Below are 24,204 nucleotides of genomic sequence, written 5' to 3'. Positions count from 1 at the left end.
CAAATGTATGCAGCGGTTTAACAAAGAGTCCCAACTTTACTGCATGTGTGCAAAAAACTGGAACTCACTCAAAACTTTTTATCACGTTTTTAACTCAAGCGGACATTAAACTGACAAGGGCGGCTAAAATAAAAAGCTCTTCCGTCATCATTTGCGTTTTCCCGGCCACGGCTCTTAGATGTTTTCTTGTTTTTGTCAGATTGTTGACTGAACTGTACATCGGGTTTGTGTCACATCAAGTTGACATCTGAACACACGATAGAATGTGTCATCACAAATTTGATCAATTAAAAAAAAGTTACATTTATCAATACGGCAGATGATAGAGACATTAAGTGGATTATACATGCTTCGAAAACATGATGATTTAACATGTGTTTGCTCAAACAAAGGTTTTAAACAGGGTTCTTATATTTTACTACTAAAAATACTCTTTTGCTTGTGAGTCAACAATATATTAAATGTTAAATTCTGACGAGAGCAACAGGTTTTCCCATGAAATGTCTCATTGAGCTACGTGGAAGTGCGTTATTGAAGTTATTCTCTCTTTTGTACGGATCTGCCAGAACATGAGCGATTTGCTTGAACAAACAAATTAAAGCCTCTTGTGAAAAAGAAAATAACCACTCTGGGATTTGTCTCTATTGTTTATAAAAAAAAAAAATTTTTTAAAGTCATTCAGAAACTGAGCCAGAAAGAATGGAAAACAATACAAAAAGGCATTGAGGTAAATCACACTGCTGTGGCAGCGTCTCCTGGAAGACTGGCGCCGCTTCCACTTCCACAGCCAAGTCTGCAGAGCGCTTGTAGTTACGAGTCTATTTTAAATGTGTCATTTATAGTAAAGAGGTAGAAGCGAGAGATGGAGACAGAGGAGCTGCTGACAGATTCTGTACAGAAATAACATTACAAATCTCCGCAGCCTCCTCTTCTGACCTATTTATCAGACGGCAATTACTTAACCGGCACACGGAGGAGGCCGAACGTCAAGACAGGACAGTGGCGTCTGATTAAGCCGTCACTCACTGGATTCTGAAGTTACCTTCCATCGAGGCGGAGGACGCCACACAGAGCACGAGCGGCGGCGGCGGCGGCTTCGCGACCTCGTGGCCCGTTGACCTTTCGCCGAGTTTCAGACATCTGTGGAAATACAATCGGCGAGGGAAGAACGAGGGGATTAATGTCACAGTTAACAGAATTTCTTTGCGGGAAGTTGCTGAGCAAACACCTTCTTCGTCTCCTTGCATATTTTTTCCCACCTGTGGGCTTCCGAGATCAGAGGATCCGCGCTTCGGTGGAGCGAAGGTCAGAAGTTCAGTTACGACAAGGCCGTGCTCACACATTTTGCGTGCAAATCAAGAGCTGGCCAGTCACAATTGTTTATGCAAACCTTGGTTACACAACATGCCACACGTGTTTCATTAACTTGCTTTATTATTTCAGTTCCAAAAACACTGATGCCGATGTCTTCGAGGATCGGCATACAATGGGATTTCAGTTTCAAAAAACTGCTCGATGAGGAAAAACCATTCTTGCAAATATTGTGTTCAACGTCTCTGGAACTGACAGGAAGCAAGTTGATCATCAGCCACAAGCCAAGCTTTAAGCACCAAGGCTGTCTTCTTCTGGAGACAAATCCGAATGGACAATTTACCATTTGCAATATATCAATAACTTTACATTTGTGATGCGAGGAAGATTGCAGCGAGGGTTGTGCTGTTTCCTTACTTTCTGAAACTCGTACTAAGAGCAACCAAACTTGCAGCCTTGGACGCATCTTATAGGGCCAAAATACAGGTAACGCGGTGGTGAACATTTGAAGTCAAGATTTTGGGTCAAAAATATGATTATTCACCAGTTAATACGGTTAAAGTCAGAATAACTGGCTCATGATTGCATTATTGCAATGAGAAGTCTCCACAATGACAACGTTACATTTGTGTTCAGAAGACATTTTAACAATTTTACCATGATCCCTTCAGCAGCTCTGCCATGAATCCACATCATTAAGGATGTTTTAACATAAACAAACGGGGCTTTATAGGTAACACTTTTGTAATACGATTTGTTTAGAAGAATTAGGCAAGCCAATTAAAATAAACGAGAGGGAGGAAAGCGCTACACAAACACTGATTAATTGGCTTGATAGAAAACAGGTGTTTACATTAGACCTGAATTAGAGACTAAGAGGTTTGAAAACAAAACTAAAGCCAGGCGGGTGGTGAACAAATACAGTTGCAGGACACGCGTGCATTTTGAGATTTGCTCACCTTTTTGCAGCCAGTCGCAGGTAAACTCTGCAGGGAGGAGGGAGACACGTTGAGGCGAGCGAACGACTGAGGCACGGCGCCCCTCTGCGGCCGCTCCACTGAACCGCTGCACCGCTGCATTGACCCACAGCGCCTCCTGCGGCCGCTCCGCGCCACGACAGCGCTCATACACACCGGCTCAGAGATGGCCACGCTGTCCTCACCGCTCCGCGTCTGTCGGGGCATTTTAAAAGAGCTACGTGTCCTCCAGGGACCCAGTTACAGACAATCCCTGGCATACGGCTATGTTATGGACCAATTTCGAAAGAATAAAGTGAGTGTTTCTCCTCGCACCGCATCCAGGCGGATGTTAGCCGAGGTGCTAACTGCTATCCCAGGTGTTTCGGATTAACTGGTTCCCTCGTTGGCTGGCGACAGACTTATTTTCGCGTCCGCCGTTGTCACGTCTGCTAGTAACAGTAGATGTTAAAATAAGACCCACAAAAGATACGACACCACGAAACTTAATTGTCGACGCAGTTAAACGGCGCTTGCGAAGACAGCTACAGATTATTTTCGGGTATTTAACATCTGTTATTAGCAGAGATTCGGGACGCTGATGGTAGTGGGTCACCAGTTAACAGGGACACCACTTAATCTGAAACACCAGACAGTGCTTTAATGTTAATACAACGTTAATATAAAGTAATCGTTGTGTAGGGGAAATAAATGTTTACCATCAACACTGGAACAGACTGAATACACCGACACCAAACTGTGTTTGTTATCAACTGCACAGTCATTTTATTACGAACTGTAGTTGAGAGCAAGGTGACTGTAGAAGGACATGCTAACAGCAGCTAGCAGCTAAAAACAAACAAGCATCATACAAGTATTCGGACTCAAATAACATGAATAATATGTATATTCAAATGTCCTCGTTTGATTGAGCTGTATACACTCCAGCTATAACTTTGAGATCGTTTTTGTTCTACTTGTTTGTAGTTTTGTCTACATTAAGCATTATTTTTGTCCATTTGAGGGTTAGAAACGCTTCTCAATCGAACACAGTCCCTCAAAAGTACTTCATTTCAGATCCCATTTTTTCTCAAGTAAAAGTATGCCTTTGTGTATGGCAGAATTATTATGCTTGATCACCTTCCATTAAATACATGTACCTAATGAATTTGCCAATAAAGTAGTTTTTTTTTTAATACAGACAAAATCTCTGAAATGAGGCAGAAATATGCATGACCTTGTATATCTTCCTAAGATTAATTATTTGAGAAAGTGCTTAATTTCATTCGTCACGATTGTTACTGAAATCGCTCTGTTTGTATTCACCGAATTCATTCACCTTCTCCACATCTGCTCACTCACAACTCGTGGGACGAAAGAAACTGTCCTCAACATGTCCATCTAAGTGCTTGTGATTCTGTTTGTATCTCTGCGAAGGCATATAGGCTTAAAGCTTGTATTATTAATGCTCGACAGGACGTGGCTCACCAGGGTGGCTAATGCATGTGCGGTCAATGAGGCAAAACAGCTAGGAGGAACTCTTGCTTGTCATTTTCTATTTATCCCAGCTCTGAAGACATCCCAAGGCATTAGAATGTATATGGGCAATCAGATTGAATGCTTGTTGTCCATATGCTTTCAGTCGGTTTATGGTGGGGGGGGGGGGGGCAGATTTAGAAGAGCGCAATAAAATCAGATGTGTTAAATTTCTCCAAATTCTGGCTAATTGGAGCAACAATTAAAAAAAAAAAACATTTCTTCTGATCTGACTTGTAATTTAATATATATATTTTTTTTTTTACAAAATTCATAAAGCTGCTTTAATGATTTTAAAGCATTTCCTGTCTTGCAGGTGACAGGAGAAAGGTACTGCCGTGCCCAGCAGGAAGCACACCACGACTCGGACACATACCTGTGTCTGCTGTCCTCCACCAGGAGCCACCTGGCCCTCCACAACCTTTACCACGCCAAGGGAGAGCGCAGCCCCGAGCAAGTCGCAGGGCTGGTCGGGCTCAGGTTGCCCACGCAGCCAGGGGGCAAAGGCTGGGAGAAATGAGGACCCGTGAAGATCAAGGACTGACAAAATAAACTATGGAACAAAAAGTGTAAATGGAGAAGAGCCTGACAGGCTGCAGCGCTTCGACGGAGGTTCGTTTTTTTTTTTCCGTTGCTCGAGGGGAGAGAATATGAATGTACCGTCAAAATCGAGCATGTCCTGTTGATATACTGTAGCGTACGGCTTTTGTTTGTTTCTTTACTTCTTCAAACAGACTCAGTACTATTTGTTTTGACCCTTTCCCCCCATTAAAATATGAATTGTTGTTATTATACTGTGTTTTCTTGAAGAATTCATATGAACAGAAGGCCTCACACTCACCGGCTGCGTGTGTTTTCCTTTCCCGTGTTGATTTTAGCAGATCAGGTCACTTTCAACACACCAGCCGAGACTCGGGGAGGATTTTCACTGTTGATTCGCAACATGCACAGTTCTCAGGAAAATACACAGTGAAAAGACCTGCGTAGGGTCACACTGACGTCATCCCAGCAAGAATACACAGCCGACACCTTGCACTGTGCCAAATGGATCTATTTATACAAGCTGATATATATTTTTCTCTGAGTTCTCTCGCTCCTTATAGAGAAATCAGATGAAGCATGTTAGGGGATGTGGCTGACACTGCTGGTGTCGACAAGCGAGCTTCAGTAATCGAGCTGTCGTGGGTGCTCCCGGCTTAACACATCAACAAACCCTCTGCTTGTGTATTAATTAAGCTGCTTCAATGCCTTTTTTTTTTTTTTTTGTAGCAACTTAAAGCAACCCTTTTGCTAATCCGATTCTGGTGTGCAGCTATGTCTGTCGATGCCGATCTTGCATGTGTGAGTTTTGAGGTGTTTCTCTGCTCCAGCACGCATAATTTCAAATGAACGAGCCTTCGGCAGACGGATGAGAGTGACTCACTCCCTGGGAGTCTGGCTTTGTATGACTGAAGTATTTCTGCAAAACAAAACTACAAATACAATAACCTAGACTAAATCAAAGTTTGATTTTTCTTTTACGAACTTTACTTCAAATTCTTGAAATAAGTTGCACATTTAGGTTTGAAGTGACGGTTTACAGTGATGCAAAAGCATAAAAGAAGTCTTCATCAGCTCTGCAAAGAGTTGAATTAAATGTAAATAAAATCTTAGAATTATTTCTTCCGTCTTCACCTACTTCAGGTTTTGTTTTTTTGCATTGGGGCTGATGATCCCAGTTCATTATGACTATAACCGGGTTACAACCTGGACAGGTTGTCAGTCCATCACAGAGCAAACACTTATATTTACATTAAAGGGCAAATTAAGACTAAATAATGGAAATGTGGGCTGTGGAAACTCATGTCTCCCCTTACCACAGGTCTGTCTGGCCAATCCTCATACACCCCACATCTTTTTCATTAATTCTCCCCTTCCTGCCTCCTGCCTCCTCTCCAGTGGTGACTAACACTGCCCTCAGCGTGAATTTAAATAGGCTAAGCCCCAAAGCAAAGCAACTCACACAATGACACAGGGGGTAAGACGCGCGCCCATGCGCTGCCCCCAAACCAACACATGCAGTCGAGAAAGGAAAGTCCGATGCATACTGACAAACCAACAGCTTGTGTCAAAATTTATGCTGCGCAAAAAAAACGCACAAAAAACGGGATGTAAAAATGTTTCTCCACACCACTGCGCCTCGTGCGTCCTGGAGAGACAGCCGAGGCAAAGACGATGAGAGAGAAAGTCCAGGGACAGCAGGGAGACCCTGAAGGTTAGCCTACTTTTTTTTTTTTTAGGTGGGGGTGGTATTTTTTTTTTATTTTTTATGAGGGGACTCCCTGTTGGTCACAAGGCTGCATCTCACTTCAAAGCATTAATTATGCAAGAATAAAGACTTCATTTTTGAGAGAAAAGCTACAACACGGGGATCTTCCCTTGTCAGCGCCACTGACAGTGAAAGGTGGTGATATAAGTGAGCGTCAAGCTGGCGAAAAGAGTGAAGTGAGGGAGGTGGGAGGGGGCAGTTCTCTCCTCAGAGTGGAGGCTGATGTGCTCATCCCTTGGCTAGGTAAAGGAGCGAGGAGTCAGCATCCCCAACTTGAAACGTCTACTGAGGAGAGACTGCGCTCACTGGAGCAGAGTGCGCGCTCTTCTCCGGCGCGTCGCCCAACATTTGGAGCATCTGGATGCAATACTGCTCGAGGTAATCTCCTGTTTGCCGAGAACGTTGGATCGCCACATCGGAGTGAGGGGGCAGAGGAAGGAAGGGCTGCACATTGAGAGAGCAAGTTGTTTTGCAACAAATTGAAAGACGCGCGGGGGAGAGGAATCAACTGAAGGAGCGGAGAGAGGCGCGGTAACCCAGCCGAGGCGACGATGTTTGGCATGATAAAGAATTCTCTCTTCGGAAACACCGAGGAGACGGAGTATAAACTGCTCAGCACCGAGACGAAGGTGAGCTGTCAACAGACACATTTATTACTCTGATATATCCCCTGTGCTTTCTGTCCCCTGCGATCCTCTCAGCGCGCAGTTTTACGCACAATAACCTTGCTGCGCAGCAGGTGCAAGGTCTCCAATTCTTTGTGCATGAATATTTCATCCAGGACACAACTCCAAGAAAGATATGTTTTAAATATATACGTTTAAAATTAACCTAAAGTTGATGGTGATTGTGCTTATGTCACCACGGCCCCTCTAACCTTGCCAGACAGCCAGTCTATAGGGACTCAGTGTGGGTCAGAGGAGTGAACCGGCCTCAGGTGTTCTGTCCAGCAACAAGGTAGAAATGCATGAAGCTGCATCCTCCTGGTTGGCTTCGGGGTCTTGTTTAATTTGGGTCACTGTATATTTCATTATCCTGTGCGTTGTGGATGCACCCTGAACCACAGGGGATATGCTTACTGACCCTGCAATGTAAAAGGACGCTGATCAGACCTGTTTGCGGTGAACCCAGGAGCTCACATATGGACTGTGGTGTGTACTCCGATACACTGAGAGTGGCTGATGGGGGCGGGTGACACAGAAAACTGACGTCACTGTAAAGGAAGGTCATGCCCTTTTCCTTACCAACCCCCACATCTTCTCCTGTCTGTGCTTTTATGTTTGAATATGTACAGTTTGCCCGCTCTGGACAGATTCCAGTGAACTCAGTGATGTGTGTTGTGAACTGAAGCAACGCCTAACAGTCATTTCGAGGGTCTTCTCTCATGCTCGGTGGAGCCACAGTCCAGGACAGTAAATGTGCACGCAGAGCTTTGTGTGTGTGTATGTATGTGTTGTATGGGAAATGGCTTTGTGCATTTATTCCCTGCACAGCAGCGAACTTTTGAGAGGGGAAACAAAAGTGGATAAATGGTGACAATGACAACGTCAAGGCCAACTGAACAGACTGCCAGGGAATCAAATGACCCAAAACCAGTCCAGAGAGAGGCAGTTCTGCTCCGACACATACTTTGCAACTATTGTGTGAACTTACAATTCAAACTGATTTGTAAAGTGGTCAGTACATGCAGGTAAAACTGCTATTTCATATTAAAAATTAAAATAAAATGTTTGGGGGTTTTTTCTACAGAGCTGTCAAAGAAAATGTGGGTGTCGAGTGGCGATTATATCAATAATCTAGATGCATCTAATTAAGAAAATACACGCGACAAGTCAAAGCTTGGAGCCACATGAAATCTCTGGACTTGGCTGATGTTTGAGAAGCAGGTATTGAAATGAGAGCTTGATATACGACCCATGGAGTGCCTGCCTCACTCCGACACCCTACACTCTTAATTAAAACTGACACGGAATCCAGACAAGCTGTCTGGAAGGAAACGCCACATGTTCACATCCACAAAGCACACACGCACAGAAATCTTGCTATTGGAAGTTGCTCGAAGTTAGTAGAAATGAAGAAAAAAAGCAAGAACTTGAAATGACAAGGCATGTTAACAATCACTGTTGATAATACAGTTTGTGGGCTGTGATCAAGCACTGGGTAATTATACTGTATAAACTGGCATAAGGCAGCAGTTAAATACACCCAATCATGAGGCGCATGGCAGACAAATTAATTGCACTACTTCACTGAAGCGAGGCTTTGCTTTCTTGCTATGTCACCCATACACAACCACTAATGAGTAGTCCCACTGACAAGCATTACCTGGGGGGGGGGGGGGGGGGGGGGGGGGGGGGCTGTATGTAATTACTAGCCTGGGTACATGTCACAAGTTGGCACTCCATGATAACATAGCGTTATGTTGTATGTTCTGGAAGATTAAAGTGACCACAGGGTCAGATGTTGTCACTGGAGTTGAATTTGAGTGAGAATGATCATAAAATTGCAAATGAAGGCTATGTTAGCACCCTAAAAGAAAAAAATATATATATATTAATTGATTTACATAGTTTGATTTGTTACTCTAGGGGAAAGAAAACACACCTATATTAGAAATCGCCAAATAAATAAGCAAATGTAGTGGAAGCTTTGCCGTGAGTGTTTTTCTATAATCATCTCTTTTGTTGATGGTATTGTGGCGAGCGCCGTGGAAGAATTGCTCTTTTTAGATTGCCAGCTGATCACCCAGAGGCTTTTATTCTGACAACACGAACAACACAACCGGAACTTCAGAGCGGACGACACTCCACACAACACCCCCATCACTCATGGTGCAACCCAACTTTCTAGCAACCAAAATAAACTAGATGAAACAAACACTCCCTGAACTGGAGAACAAAAACACAGCAAAAGCACAATCAACACAACACCAAGCCCAACAATAACCAACAACAACAACAACAAAACATGAATTCCCATCATGCCTTGCAGCGACCACCTCCGTGATCGCTACATAGCCCCCATCTGAGGGGTCAGACGTCCTCGGCGACCCCATCATCCAAAACAAAGTCCTGCAGGTATTGGGGCCGCCGCCGCTGTCGACCTGGCTGCCGCCGAACTGACCGTTCCGGCCGATCAGGAGTTGTCCCAATGGATGAGTCAATTTGTCCAGGCTCTTGGGGTAAGGCAACACCACCATTCCCGCCCTCAGTGGCAGGTGAGGCAAGTGGACGGTAGGGTGAGAGCCTGTCCTGGTGCAGCACCACCATGCGACCTCTGCCGGGCATCCGAACACGGTAAACTACTTCAGACAAGCGGCAAACCACTTCTCCAGGCCCTTGCCAGTGGCTCTGAAGTTTGGGGGAAACTCCCTTTTTGCGGACTGGGCAGTACACCCAAACCTTATCCCCTGGCCTGAAAGGGTTCCCTCTGCAACGGGTGTCATAGCCTCTCTTCTGCCGGACACCAGAGTCAGCCTGGGCTTGGCGAGCATAGTCATGCACCAAATGCAGGCGCTCTCTCAGTCTGCGGAAGTAGTCCATCTCTTTCCCCCCGGCAATCTCAGGTTCTGGAGGTGCACCAAAGACCAAGTCCACGGGTGTTCGGAGCTCTCTCCCAAACATGAGAGCTGCAGGCGTGCACCGGCTGGATTCCTGGACAGCCGACCGATAGGACCACAGGACAAGGGGCAGGTGGCGGTCCCAGTCTCTCTGATGTTCACTGGTGAGAATGGCAAGCTGGGTGGCCAGGGTGCGATTAAATCGCTCTACTAGACCATCACTCTGTGGGTGGAGGGGAGTTGTTCTGGTCTTACTCACTCCCAGCCGTCTGCAGACCTCACCGAAGACGTGGGCCTCAAAATTCCGCCCCTGGTCACTATGGAGCTCCTCGGGAACCCCAAATCGAGTAAACATCTCCTCTACCAACTTCCCTGCCGTGGTGATGGCACTCTGGTCTGGAACCGCATATGCTTCTGGCCACTTAGTAAAATAGTCCATGGCCACCAAAACATAGCGGTTGCCGGAATCGGTGACCGGGAAGGGTCCAAGGATGTCCACTCCCACCCGCTCCATCGGGGCCCCCACCAAGTACTGCTGCAGTGGTGCATGGGAGCGCTGGGTCGGCCCTTTCTGAGCGGTGCAGGCATCGCAACAATGGACATGTAGCTCCACATCTCGTCGGCAGCCCGGCCAATAGAACCGCCCACGGAGCCGGTGGAGGGTCTTTGCATTCCCGTAGTGCCCCACCCCCGCCGAACCATGGACACTCCGAAGAACTTGGGGACGCAGGGCCTGGGGCACCAGCAGCTGCAGGAGATGAGTTCCTCGTCCAGGTGCCTGCCAGCGCCTGTACATTAGTCCATCATGGACAACAAAGTTGCCCCACTGGGAGTGATAGGCCTTCACCTCGGGACCCAAGGCTGACACTTCAGCCCACTTTGGTTGCTGTCCTGTCTCCAGCCAGCCTTTCACCAGTGCCAAGGTTGCATCAGCCTCCTGCTCTTGCTTCAGCTGCTCAGTGCTCAGTGCGGTCCACTCCTCCCCATCATCGATGGGGCATGCAGCTGCCACCAACTGCCCCTCTTGGCTCCGCTCTTCTTGGCGCACACAGTAGCGACACTCCACTGCTTCACATGGACGGCGTGAGAGGGCATCTGCATTGCTGTGAAGCCGTCCAGGGCGGTGCTGGATCTCAAAGTCATAACCCTGGAGAGCCTCTAACCAGCGGGCCACCTGGCCTTCAGGATTCTTGAAGTTCAGAAGCCAGGTGAGTGAGGCATGGTCAGTGCGGAGGAGGAAGTGGCTCCCATGCAGATATGGCCGAAATTGGCGCAGGGCCAGAACAACTGCCAGTAGCTCACGGCGAGTAACGCAGTAATTCTTTTCAGCTCTGCTCAATGCCCGGCTGAAGTAGGCCACCACACGCTCACCGTCTTCTCTCTGCTGGGAGAGGACAGCCCCAACGCCCACATTACTAGCGTCTGTGTCCACAATAAAGGGCTGCTGGCTGTCGGGGTACGCCAAAACTGGTGCCTCAGTGAGTGCCGTCTGGAGCTCTGCGAACGCTGCTGCACAGTTGTCGTCCCAATGGAATGCCTGGCCTTTGTCGATGAGGCGGTGCAGGGGGCTGGCAATGGTGGCAAAGCCTTGGACAAACCTCCGATAATAGGAGGCCAACCCCAGGAAGCTCCGCAGCTCACTAACATTGGCAGGGGTCGGCCAATCTCGGACAGAAGCCACCTTTGCAGGGTCAGTGGCGACACCACGAGCACTGACAACATGACCGAGGAACTCAGTTTCCCGTGACAGCAGACGGCACTTGGAAGGATTCAGTCGTAACCCAGCCCGGCGGATGGCATTGAAGACCTCTTGCAGATTGCACAGAGCTCCGTCAAAGTCTGCAGCATGCACAAGCAGGTCGTCAAGGTAGACCACACATCGGCTCTGGGACACACCAGCAAGTACCCTCTCCATCAGCCGCTCAAATGTGGCTGGTGCATTGCACAAGCCAAATGGCATGACCCGGAACTGCCATAGTCCTTGTCCGAGAGTGAAAGCAGTCTTTGGCCTTGCCTCAGGGTGTAGTTCTACCTGCCAGTATCCACTGCGGAGGTCTAGGGAGCTAAACCAACTGGAGCCTGCGATGTGGTCAAGGGCATCATCAATGCGAGGGAGGGGGTAGGAGTCCTTTTTGGTGACTGCATTGAGACGACGATAATCCACACAGAACCGCCAGGTGCCATTTTTCTTCCTCACCAAGACCACTGGGGCTGCCCATGGGCTATCTGATGGCTCAATCACCCCAGCAGCGAGCATCTCTTGAATCTTTTGCTCCGCTTCCTGTCGTTTAGAGAGGGCCAGCCGATGGGGGCGTAGTCGAACAGGTTGAGCGCTGCCAGTCTCAATGGTGTGTTGAACCAGTCCAGTCTGTTTACATTCATCATCTCTAGCAGCAAAAATGTCCCCATAACCATCAAGAAGGCATTTCAGCTTATGGCTCTGCTGTGGGTTGAGGCTGGCACTGCTGCGCTGCCACAACTGATGTATGGCCTCGGTGGTTTCAACAGATGGGGTACTCACCGGCTCTGCAGGAGGTCTTGGAGCACATGGACTTGAGACTGGTTGGGCTGCAGCCGACTTGCGTTGTCCACTTGGCTTGGAATTCCTTCTCTGACCAGACTGCAGCGCGACAGTCTCAATGCCAAGGGTAACAGATTTCTTCATCACATCAATCTGGGCTCCCCAGTGCCTCAGCAAGTCCAAGCCGATGATGCATGGGTCCTGGATGTTGGCAAGCCAAAACTCATGTACCACCTTCTGGTCCCCAACCTGGACTGTCAACAGCTTCCTCCCCTTCATGCTGAACCTTTCTCCGGTCACTGTCATCAGCTGGGTGTTGGTTGGGGTCCAGGCCACGGGAGGTTGGTTGGTGACATCAGGAATGGTGCCTGGTCGTACCAAAGAGATTGTCGACCCAGTGTCTATCAAAGCCAGGCAGGATTGACCATCAAGTTGGCAGTCCAGGTACAATCCTTTTGTGTGGCCACAGCGGCCCACCAGCGTACACTTGCCTTGGAGGGGGAGTGGAGTTTGGAGTGGCAGTCCCCTCACTGAGCCACTCCATGGCTGTTTCCCGTCATCTTTGCTTTCGGGGCAGGAGCTGGGCATTCACGTGCAATGTGTCCAGGTTCGTCACACCTGTAGCAGCGGTCACTTGGTCGAGCTGCACGTTTGAAGCGGGAAGGCCTTCCCCAGGACTGAAGTGGCATGGCTTGGCAGACCTCTTCAGCCTCCTCCATCTCCTCAAAGGCAGCCATTCTGACAAGGGGTCTTGGAGTCAGGGGTCTCGGTTGTACTGGTATTGGGGAGAGCACCACTTCAGCCCGTTCAGCTTCATGCAGAGCCTCGGTGAGTGACTGGGGCAACGACAGGCGGACATGCTGACGTAGCTGCTCAGGTCGAAGCCCCCGTAAGAAGGCGTGGAGGGCCAGCTCCTCTAGGACAGTTGCTTCAAAGTGAGGGTAACCTTGTTGGGCGTACAGTTGCAGATCGGCGGCGAAGGTGCCCAGGCTCTCACCCTCCTGTCGGCAGCGGCTGGCCAGATGCTCCCTGCTGTGGTCAGTGGAACGTCGCTGCCCAAACCGCCTCTGTAGTGCTGTCATCAGGTGGTGGAGGTCTCGCTGTTCTGCCGGGGTGAGGTCAAGAAGCACTTGTACCGCCTTCCCTTCCAATGCCAGGGCCAGGTGAGTGGCTGCCTCCTCGTCACTCCATCCACTGTGCAGTGCGGCGAGCTGAACTTGAGAAAGGTACGGCTCCAGCAGCGTTGTCCCGTTGTATCTGGGAAGCTTCACAGATGTCCTGGGTGCAGTTACCGGGAGCGATGGGCTTGGTGTGGTTAAGGGCAAAAGTCCATCTGCATTAGCCATAGTGCTGACGATTGGTGGGGGGAGACCAGCAGCTCTCCTGGAACTAGCTGCAGTATCCCTCCCGGCCTCCAGGGGATGATAATGCCGTGGCGCACTGGCTCCATCCGGCAGGCCTCCCTGTAGCGTCGATCTGGCTGCACTCCCCTCTCTCGTCACCAGGGGGCGTCGAAACTGCGGGGCGTCAACCTCAACGCCACTCCTCCCATTCACCGGTGAGTATTCAGCGGTTCTGCCAGCAGTTACAGGACCAAGTGGTTGGAGATGGTCTTCCTCTGCTCCTGAAAAATTTGCTCTCTGCTGCTCTTTCTTCAGGAATGACATGCTCTTTTTAATGTCCTTCTCCAGCTGGCGTATCTCCTCTGCAATTCTTCTTTCAGCTGCCATCATCCCACTTCTGACACCAATGTGGCGAGCGCCGTGGAAGAATTGCTCTTTTTAGATTGCCAGCTGATCACCCAGAGGCTTTTATTCTGACAACACGAACAACACAACCGGAACTTCAGAGCGGACGACACTCCACACAACACCCCCATCACTCATGGTGCAACCCAACTTTCTAGCAACCAAAATAAACTAGATGAAACAAACACTCCCTGAACTGGAGAACAAAAACACAGCAAAAGCACAATCAACACAACACCAAGCCCAACAATAACCAACAACAACAACAACAAAACATGAATTCCCATCATGCCTTGCAGCGACCACCTCCGTGATCGCTACAGTATCATGCTGAGAAGAAAAACACAACATCTGCACAATAATGAACTTTATATCCTGCAGCAGCCGGCGGATTTGTGCAGGCATTATACAGAGAATGAATGGCAAAAAAGATTATGTAATTAAATTCAAATGCGCCATCCCACAATACAAACACACTGAGAACTATGCATCCTAAAATATCACACGGCATAATCATGTCCGTGGCCTGTGGAGCTGGATTTGCAACCGGCATCAGTCTCGAACGTCGACCGGATTCCTTCAAAACTGATTAAAGTTGAGTGACTGTGCTTCACATTAACCCCACTTAATCATATTTAATGCAAAACTGTTGCATCAGATTAAGGTTGTGTGTCAGTGGGAGAGCTGTGTGTGTGTGTGTGTGTGCGTGTGTGTGTGTTTTCTTTTTGCCGATGTGCTGTTATGTAAGACCGTGCATCTCTTACCCATTATTCTCTGCAAGCTGACTGAGCCCTGCAGTGCAGCAGGAGAAATTAAATCAAATCAGTGTAAATACATTTCGTCTGTATCTGCCTACTTTGACTTCACACACCCACATGTGTGAGCAATCATGCACGTGCGCACACACACACACACACTGAAGTGTAAACCCCGCCAGTTCAAAGCTTTTCATCTTTAGGAAGCAGATTGTCAACATCAGTGTGTCGGGGGTGAATCACTTCTGAGCTTAACCTCTCCCCCATTCTCATCCCCGGAGGAGATGTTTGTGTGCTATTTGCTGTACATTTGTCAAGCAACAACTAGGTTGTTCCAGCAACAATTTATCATGACCTCAGAGAAAGGACTCCTTGTTGTTATTGTCCTGTTTTGTTTATATACCATTGATCACCGCATGTTTCCACAGAGACTGGACGATATTATCGTGACAAAAGAAACAGCGTTAAGCTGGTTTTATGTGTTTATCTTGCAGGTTCCACTTTGTTCATGTCAGTGACTCTTCAACTCTGAAGTTAACAATGGAGCGCCACAGGGTTCTGTATTAAGACCCACACTTTTTACATTACAGTTGCTTCGTGCAGGAAACTCTCCATAAACTTGTATTAATACGCAGATGATACACAAATCTGTTTATCTATGGAACCAGATGATACTGATCAGCTTGTCGAACTGGAAGATTTGCTAGGTTTGGTTCAGAGAAGTACTTAGGAAAGTCAGGAAATAAATAATAACCCTATTAATGAAATAAATAATAACCAAATAACGCTTTCCAGGTTCTTCGCAGAAAAAAAAAAGTCAGGAAATAAATAACAACATTATTTATGAAATAAACAACCAAATAATCTCTGAGTTCTTCACAGAAAAAAAATCCGTTGTTTTAGTTGAAGTTGTTTTTATGTGTTGAATTCGAGTGACGATCTGAATGTTTACGGAAGTTGAAAATTCAAAATGGCGCACGACGAGGAGTTTCCCGGAGGGAATCCCGAGGAATTACGCGAAGCTAACCAATCAAAATGCATGTTTTCCACGTAAGATGCAGCGTCACTGACCTTGAACGAGGATCACGAATCGGGAAGAAAATAAGCGGCCACGATCGGCGTCAAGCGTCTTCCCACGCTATCATCGGCGTCCACGCGAGAATCACGTGATCGCACTCTCGTGGCGACAAATGGCGGCGCCCTGCGGTGACATGAACTGGTGGCGATACCAAGTGATTTTTGCCGAAAAAAACTTCAAAATTTCGCCAGAAAAGAAAACCACTAGCCCGTTCGAGCAAGCTGGGGAGATGATTCACTTGCCCGAGCAAAGTTTTTACTAGCCTGAATTTATAGCCCTGACTGTATATGGGGGAAAAAAAATTATGAAAGTGCGTCTCTGATATTGTTCAGGGGGCCAAATGTGCAGACAGGCCTTAATCGGCCCGCGGGCCACAGTTTGGGGACCACTGTTTTAAAGCCGTAGAAGCTGTAACTCTTTGCTGCCGACTTCAGATGAAACAGAGGGTCAACATATTTAAAAGGCAAATCATCTAAAAATATAATTCCGGAGAGGATGGCTTTGACCTCCAGTCCCACTGTGAGGAACCTGAGAGTTAATTACTGAGGAATCCACAGTTTTCCTGTGTTTGCTCATGTCACGTGTGAAATATTTGGGTTCTTCTCTGCAAAAGCTCCTTGAGATGCCTTTGGTGTCATTCATGCAATATACATGACTTTAATAGAATTGATTGTGCAGTGGCAGTCATCTAAGCCGGTGTGATTACCGTCTCTTCTCCAGGATGGCGTCAGCTTTGAGGTACGACGGTACGATGCTTCCAAGTTTGCCACGGTCTCCTCTGAGGGACGAGCGTTTGACCAAGTGACCGGGGAGCTGGTGAGGAAGTTGCTCATGTACATCGGCGGGAGCAATGAACAAGGTAAGCCAATCAGACTAACTGGTGGATGCATCGGGCGATATCGTCATGGACTACAATTTAAAAGTCCAACAAGCTGCTTTAAATATAAAATGCAGCCGAGGTCAGCAGGCTCACGCCTCGTCTTATCCTATCCTGTCCTGTCCTGTCATGTCAATTACAGACGCTTGTCTTATGTGTATTCTCCATCATTTCATTAAAAAAAAAACATAATGTGATTGATTGTCCAAGGTGAGGCGATGGGTACAGCAGCTCCCATCATCATTACCGTGTATCCTCGGAACGACGGCGTTCTGTCCCGCCGTCTGGTCGTCGGCATCCGAATTCCCAACGTCTACCAGCAAAGTCCCCCGACTCCCACCGACAGTGCCGTCAGGATTGAGGAGCGGCCCGGCATGACAGTCTACGCACTGTGAGTCCGGCTTTAAGTCGTCAAAATGTCAACTTCCAGATAAAGCTGGGAGCCAAAAGATGTTGGTGATTTCGCCCGGGCTCACAGGTGTTTCATCACAATTAGGTTTAACAGGATGCAGGTTGGAGTCACGCTGGAGCCGGAAGCTTTTCACTGTGTAGAACAAGGGGTGTCATTATTTGACAGACGTTTGTTAACATGCTGAATCTGGCATGTTCCACTATCAATGCCGATATGGACACACAATGAAAGGAATGAAAATGGAACAATCTCATCCCTCAGTTGAAAGAAACATGCAGACATATTGATGAAAAAGTTACCAAGTTAACACAACTATTGTGTTCCGTAAAATAACGTGTCCAGGAGTGTATGACGGTGACAGTTTATTTTAGTAAAACAACCCAGTGACATGTTATCACCACAGAGGAGGTAGCCGTTAATGATCAATGACTTATTTGCAAGATTAGCCACCTCCAGAAGGCATTATTTTTGAAGAGATTAAAAAAAAAAAAAGAAAAGAAAAAGCTGTTCTGTGGATCTTGACACCAAATATGCAAAAAATGTCTTTCCACAAGTTGTGATATAGCTGTAAATACCAGATGGTACATTTTCAGAGAGTATAATGAAAGCTGATGAGATTTCTCTTCCCTTTTTTTTTTTTTTTTTAAACTCACAGGCAGTTTGGAGGCTTTGCAGGAGAGAGTGAGTACCGAGCCGAGGCCTTGCGTTTGACCAAAACCCTGGGCGAGACGGCCCCCTTCCAGCGCAAGCAGTATTTCTGCTGCAGCTACGACCCACCGCTGAAGCCTTACGGACGAAGGAACGAGGTGTGGTTTCTCCAGGACGAGCCGTAGACGCCGCTCAAACCACAAGATGAAATCCCCGTCCCCCCCGATCGCCACCACGCAGTCCTGCAGCATCAAAACTGGACAAAGTCGAGGTCAACATGGGCGGAGTAGTGTTTCCTCATTGTGCGATCAAACGATGTTCTTGAAAAAGGACCCATTATGAAAGACGGGTGTTTATGAAGAGTTATTTAAAATGTAATCAATTGTATTTGTAATTTTCTTTTTCTTTAACCTGGGAAAAAAAAAAAAAAACGTATACGACTGCTAGAGCCAATAATTTGATCTTCATCCCCCGTGTTAATTGTTTGTCCTTGAAGGTAGATAGTCCTCAAACCCTCACAAATAACTGCTTAGCTTACAATTTTAGGGACAGCTTCAGAGAAATGTACACGACCTACATCAGAGAAGCACAATTCCACTTCCCCGAGTGAGGAAGAGGAAAGAAATAGGAGCAGAGCCATACAAGTAGAGTTAGTGGTCATGAACCAGTGGGCGGGCAGATGAGTGTAACAGAGCTAGATAATTACTGCCGTTGTTTCAAACCTTGTGATTATATGTGTGAAGTTACTGCCTTGTTGTTTTTATTGCATGACAATGCCATCTTTATTGATTGGGAACTGTGTTGAACAGTACACCTGTACAGTGTGACTTTCTGTGGTAAGAGTGACTATATTATGTTCAGGTCTGACGGTGTTTCAAATCAATATATTAAATATATTGTTCAGATAGTGTGGGCAGCTTTCATTTAATCCTCTCTAAACATGATTGAGCAAAAAAAGAATCATGCAGGTAATTTTTATGAATCTGAATAAAGCTGTTTTAGTGTAGGAACATGTATTTGAGGGTAATTGTTATTTAAAGAAAATGTTGATTTAAACATTTTAAACAAATGAAGCAGGCTTTGGAAAATACAATACCAAGGAAGTACAAAAACACCATTTGGCTTTTAATAAATGTCAAATTTATTTGATTTTAATTGACAGACAAAATTCAGCGAAAGAAACAAGAACTGCAAAAGAGATATTGATATACAGATAATACATTTAATCAAGCAAATTGAACTCCACTCTATCCACTACAACTGTGCAAATAGTCCTTCAAACAGGGGTCAGGGTGGGAAAAACTGTGGTTACATGGTCTGTTAGCGCCTCACCCCACTTTCATCTGGAAATTTCAAAAAAGAGGGGGGGGGGGGGGGTTTGCATTTCTACAGCAGGAAAACATCGACAGGCCGTCAAATAAATCACTGCGGGCCTGTAACCCCACACGACTGTAATTACTGAAAGAGTCGAGCTCGGCTTTCAGCCCGGCTTTGCATACATGAATACAACAGAAGCTAGAGCACAGGGTCATCCACCTGACCCCAGCGGGTCACCCATAACCTTGTCAATGCTAGGTTCAAATATTGCACGTACAAATATTTGTCCAGAAAGAAACATTTCTGACCCCAGCTTTTTCCCCAAACATTGAACTACTTGTAGTGAAATTGAACTGAACAACTGAGAACCGGGTTGTCAACTGAGGAAACTTCTGGTAGAGAAAGTACAAACTATAATCACTGAACAATCTTCCAACACCCTTTTGTATACGGTGGATAACTACAGGTTGTAAAAACCATAGAAGAAACACTGCAAATAATACTATAAAACGGTTGGTACTAGGATCTGCTGTTGTTAAGAACTAACAGGAACTGAAATCTACAAGATGCTCGAAGGTCTTTTGGTAACAAATCTGTCTTTTAAAAATACATTCTCCACACAGCCTCCTGTTCTCAACCATAAACGGGGACGCCGATTGACCAAGCCGAGAGAACCGGACGAAATGTAGCCTGTCCCATTACCAAGAGTGTTAATAATAGAGAGTTTTACAAAAGTTGATGATTATTTTAAGCAACTGAGGAAATATGATGTTTCATTAGCACTTCCCAGAATGTAACTGATTGGTTGTTAGAATATCTCTGACAAGTTTGAGCCTTCTGCCACTTCGCTGCTTTCTACGGTAGAGTCGGCGTCCAACGACACGTGCTCCTTGCTTTAGAATATATTTAAGAGACAGAAGAAGCTACAGGAGTGTCGCTGAAGTGACGGCAGCCGAGTCTCAGTTGCTCTTCTTGTCAGGAGAGTTTGGGAAAGGTGCGTAAGGTGGGGGCCGCTCCTGAAGGGACAACAAAGACATTATATTATTTAATCGTCTTGACTGCATTATTTAATCGCGTGGACAGTTGTGACGCAAAAGACGACACACAAAGACGCTTACCATGGGCATGTAGACATGGTGTGTATTGCTGGGGTTGTAAAATGTGCTGCCAGCTGCTGCTTCAGCCGCCTTGGAGTTACCTGAGTGCAAAAGAACAGACGCAATGAAGATCGAGGGGGACGGGGACAGTAATGACTGCAAAACATATTTAGGAACAGCTGCTACAGCTCCCGACACTGTAAGCATGTGATGCAAGAAGCACAGCGTTAGTCATATGAAGCACATCTGACAGCTCCAGGAAGAGTCAAGACCAAATCTGCTGGCGCGCCCCGAGGACGCACAGCGGCAAACGTCCAACTCAGGCCCTTCCTAAAATAGAAATATGTCAAAGTGACTTTTTTTTTTTTTGCACAGAACCCACGTTGCTCTTAATAAATCCCAAAAATAAAAAAAGAGGTTCTTTATTTATTTTATTTTTTTGGTAAATTTGACATGTAGCAAACGAGACACCAACAACCCATGTTTTTGGGTGGCGTGCTCGGGAATGATTCATTTTCAGGAAGACGGATCCAATCTGACGGGTGCAGTGACACAAACAGACAAGGGAGGAAGAATAAAGAGGCACAGAGAGACAAACAGACCTGGAGGTGGTGGTGGTGCCGTCCAGTTCTGGGGGGTTGCAGGCCAATTCTGGGGTGGCCCAGGGTAAGGGGGAGGCGGGGCCATGTAGTCAAAACCAGATGGGTACATTCCTGGAACACAGATGGCCCAACGAAGAAAAAAAAAAAAAGTGAGAGAGAGAGCGAGTGAGATAAAAAAAGAGAGAGACAGGGAACACAGCTCCAAGGTCACATGAGGTTACAGTCTGCTCGTACAATTAGGCATGCAGCAAATACAAAAGGTGAAAACCAAATGCGGACAAAGAGAGATAAAAGTCCCTCAGGGGTACATATTTTTACCTCGCGTGCAAAAGGACGGTTGATAAATAAACACGAGCGTGCAGAGATGTAAAAAGCATCACATTAAGTCCACATCGTGGAATAAACAGGCTGCGTCTGCACAACATCGACTCATCATGAAAGCAAAAGGAATTTGAAGCTGGACATCACATCAAAACTCATTTCACTCCGCCAGTCATCAGGTAAATCGAACGTACAACTGCTTTATTAGAAAAAAAAGAGCTCCACACCTGCAGCGGCTGTTGGGTCCGGGTAGCCCATGTTTCCAGCAGCAGGAGGCGCCTGGTAGAACCCGTTCTGCTGCGGAGGCGGGTAAGGATAGGCAGGGGGAGCAGCGGCGTGAGCAGGCGGAGATGGGCCGTAGCCGTTCATCATTGGTGAGGGGTAGCCGTAAGAGGCGGCGCCGTTCTGGGCCGGAGCTGCGCGGGAAGCTGGAACGCAGCAAACGAAACGGCCGAAGATCACAGGCTGGTTCATATGACGTCTTTTTCCTCGACTTAAAGGAACCGGTTCGTATTTCTTTACTGAGAGCAATCTTGTGCAGAAAGTGGCCTCATTACAATGTGACACCGGAGAATAAACTCTGGAAATACAGAGCATTAATGAAAACGGAAAGGATGTGACTGAGCGTACAAACCATTTGTGGCCAGTTTGAAGAGATGCTGTCCCACCTCGATGGCGCCTCCGCTTGTGAACGTCAACTTAAAATGAGCCTGTCCCTCCCAACCACCTGTTAAAACAGTTGACCACAATAACAATTAATATCCCAAACAACTTGTGTTGTTGCTCTCAACGAAACAAACGTATTCCGTTCTTTCATTTTGAGACAAATGTTGCTGCTCCTGCTAGGTGAGAGGAAAAAAAACACAAAGAGCCCACATACCGCCGGGCTCGGCTGTCACTGTCCCTTTAATGTAGTTCGCTCCAAACACCGGCTGTTCAATGCTGCAGCCTTTCATCAGGTAGTAGGGAAACATGGCAGAACCCATGCAGTCCTTTGTGTTGGTGTTCGCAAACACTAACTGAAACCAACGAACGAGGGAAGCCACAAAAAGACGAGTGCATGAAAAACATGGAAGACTGAGCTTTGAATTCAAAAGGGCAGCAGATAAGAAAACAATGTTTGTGTACGTGGACTGTACCCTGTATGGCGTCAGGTAAACGATGCCCTTCTTGGTGCCCCTGAGCAGATCCGTCTTGGAGGAGACGTCGCTGAATGTGAGCTCCACATTCTTACACTCCCTCAGAACACTGAGCGAGGAGGAAGCAAAGGGGAAAAACAACAATGTTGACCAATCTTTACCGTTGTGCTTCAGCCAATCCAAGTCACAATGCAGTGAACGAGGACCGGAGACGAACCTAAAACAGTCCAACCAACATTCTCAAATTTCGTGGCTTATTGCAATACGGATTCCGGAAAGTTACCCGCCCCCAAATTAACTATTGAAAAGTATCAAGCTTCATTTTGTGGAACTATTTATGATTATTTTTGTTATAATGATCCACCATTAAGCTACAATCAAACAATGTTGCATTTAGGTAATTATTCAACATGTAGGTATCATTACACGTTAATTAGCTCGTCATTTAAAGAGATTATTTTATTTCAGCCTCATACATTTCGTAACTTTTACCAGCTGATACCAATGACTGAATATTATTACTGTGGGTCTCATAGATGTCAACAAATATGAAGTTTCGAGCTTTTCTTATCACATGGGGCCTTGAGATGAGCCATTTTCAAAAAGAATTTCCAGGTGACTCTCATTAGCAGCATTTGTGAGGCAACTCAGGCTTCCAATTGGGAAAATTGGCTGACATCCGTCATTCATCAGTTTATGCAACTTACACGGATGTAGGCAGTATAAAAACTGACCCACAGCAACAGAAACATAAATACAACCCAAGAGATCTTTCCTCTCTGTGGCAGTCTGACGATAATTCCGCACTGTAAATAGTATTTGCTGTGTTTTATGTTAATTTCATTCTTCCTGTGCTTAAGTGACTCACTGAAAAAGCCTGTACATGTTGATACTCATTTAATTTTATCCCGTCTCATTTGGTATTTAACTTTGCATTTTTATTCTATGTAAAACCAACACTTCAAAACAATGTCCCTCTGTGATTAATAAAGTACTGTATTTGGTTTGTGGTTTCTATCACAACTATTTTTCCTTTTATTGTTGCACTTTAAACATCATCACAATGTATATGTAACTTTCCTCACCTACATTACAGATATTAGTCCATTGCTGTGTGTTTATTTTGACTTCACAAGTGTGTATGTGTGTGTGAGCATGTTAAAAACACAATTTAAAATGGCTAATTAGTGATTCGTATTTCTCACCACTAGAAGGAAGATACTTAACAAATTAATCAAGTACAGAGATAACAAGAGACTGTGCTGGGCATGTTGTATCAGAAGATTGTACAAGAGGAAGGGGAGCGTTTTGCATATTGATCCATCATGTTGTTTACTGTTGCGAACTTTAACCTGTTTGATGAGCGCTGCATACAAACCCACTAGCCTACCTTCGGCACAGTATACTTATATATGAAATGTGATCGTTTATTTATATGATACTGTGTCTTTACGCTCCATTAAAACTCTCCATTTACAATATAAATGTCAACACTCAAAGGAAAGTGAGCATCACTTCCTGTTTGCTAATGTTACGTACAAGCCATGTTGTGTAAGAACAAGATACACCTAGAATGTGAAGTCAGGCCTATAATGTGCCAATACGGTTCAATGTGAAGATACAATAACACTTCTGGACTGACCTACTTTAATAAACCACATGGTGTAAACAATGAAACAGGTGTTTTAGCTGTGCTAATGCTAGCCAGGCCGGCTAGCGCGAGGCGAGCGGAGACTACGCACTGGGAAGTGGAACGTAAACAAGGTAAAAGAGGAGGCAGTAACAGACGGGATCAGCTCACTGGTACAAAAAAACGTCAAACAATTCACAAACCTTTCGCCGTTGTTTATCAAAACGCCGCCGTTTTGCGTGTGATTCCGATTTAAAGCCATGTTTCAGGAGCGGTCTGTCGCTGCTGCGCTGCTGCCCCTGTTGCTAACGCTTCCAGCCTGACGTGACCACTGCTGCGTCATCACGTCGTCACGTGGTGGAGTACGCCCACACTGTTGTTGATAATAA

At 46.2% G+C, this 24,204-nt stretch overlaps 3 protein-coding genes across 3 annotated transcripts; 2 read left to right on the top strand and 1 right to left on the bottom strand.

Moving 5' to 3' along the window:
• The first annotated feature begins 2,449 nt into the window (after positions 1-2,449).
• Positions 2,450-4,595, top strand: fmc1 (formation of mitochondrial complex V assembly factor 1 homolog). Its single transcript, XM_080510895.1, has 2 exons — positions 2,450-2,583; positions 4,120-4,595. The coding sequence occupies exons 1-2, from the start codon at positions 2,455-2,457 to the stop codon at positions 4,321-4,323; spliced, it is 333 nt and encodes a 110-aa protein (XP_080367021.1). The 5' UTR covers positions 2,450-2,454; the 3' UTR covers positions 4,324-4,595.
• Positions 4,596-6,662: 2,067 nt separating this feature from the next.
• Positions 6,663-17,894, top strand: LOC308141501 (heme-binding protein 1-like; the record flags this gene model as incomplete). Its single annotated transcript, XM_080511686.1, has 4 exons — positions 6,663-6,740; positions 16,493-16,631; positions 16,860-17,040; positions 17,717-17,894. The coding sequence occupies 4 exons, from the start codon at positions 6,663-6,665 to the stop codon at positions 17,892-17,894; spliced, it is 576 nt and encodes a 191-aa protein (XP_080367812.1).
• Positions 17,895-18,826: 932 nt separating this feature from the next.
• wbp2nl (WBP2 N-terminal like) lies at positions 18,827-24,139 on the bottom strand. The gene is made up of 8 exons (XM_080511769.1): positions 24,019-24,139; positions 22,186-22,294; positions 21,927-22,065; positions 21,681-21,773; positions 21,274-21,474; positions 20,726-20,836; positions 20,145-20,224; positions 18,827-20,042 (listed from the first exon to the last, which is right to left on the bottom strand). Exons 1-8 carry the CDS (start codon positions 24,075-24,077, stop codon positions 19,986-19,988), a joined length of 849 nt encoding a protein of 282 aa, XP_080367895.1. The 5' UTR covers positions 24,078-24,139; the 3' UTR covers positions 18,827-19,985.
• Positions 24,140-24,204: the final 65 nt, after the last annotated feature.

This window comes from Blennius ocellaris, assembly GCF_963422515.1.
Source record: "Blennius ocellaris genome assembly, chromosome: 16".
NCBI classification, from domain to species: domain Eukaryota; kingdom Metazoa; phylum Chordata; class Actinopteri; order Blenniiformes; family Blenniidae; genus Blennius; species Blennius ocellaris.
This window is presented reverse-complemented; position numbering and strand designations above follow the sequence as displayed.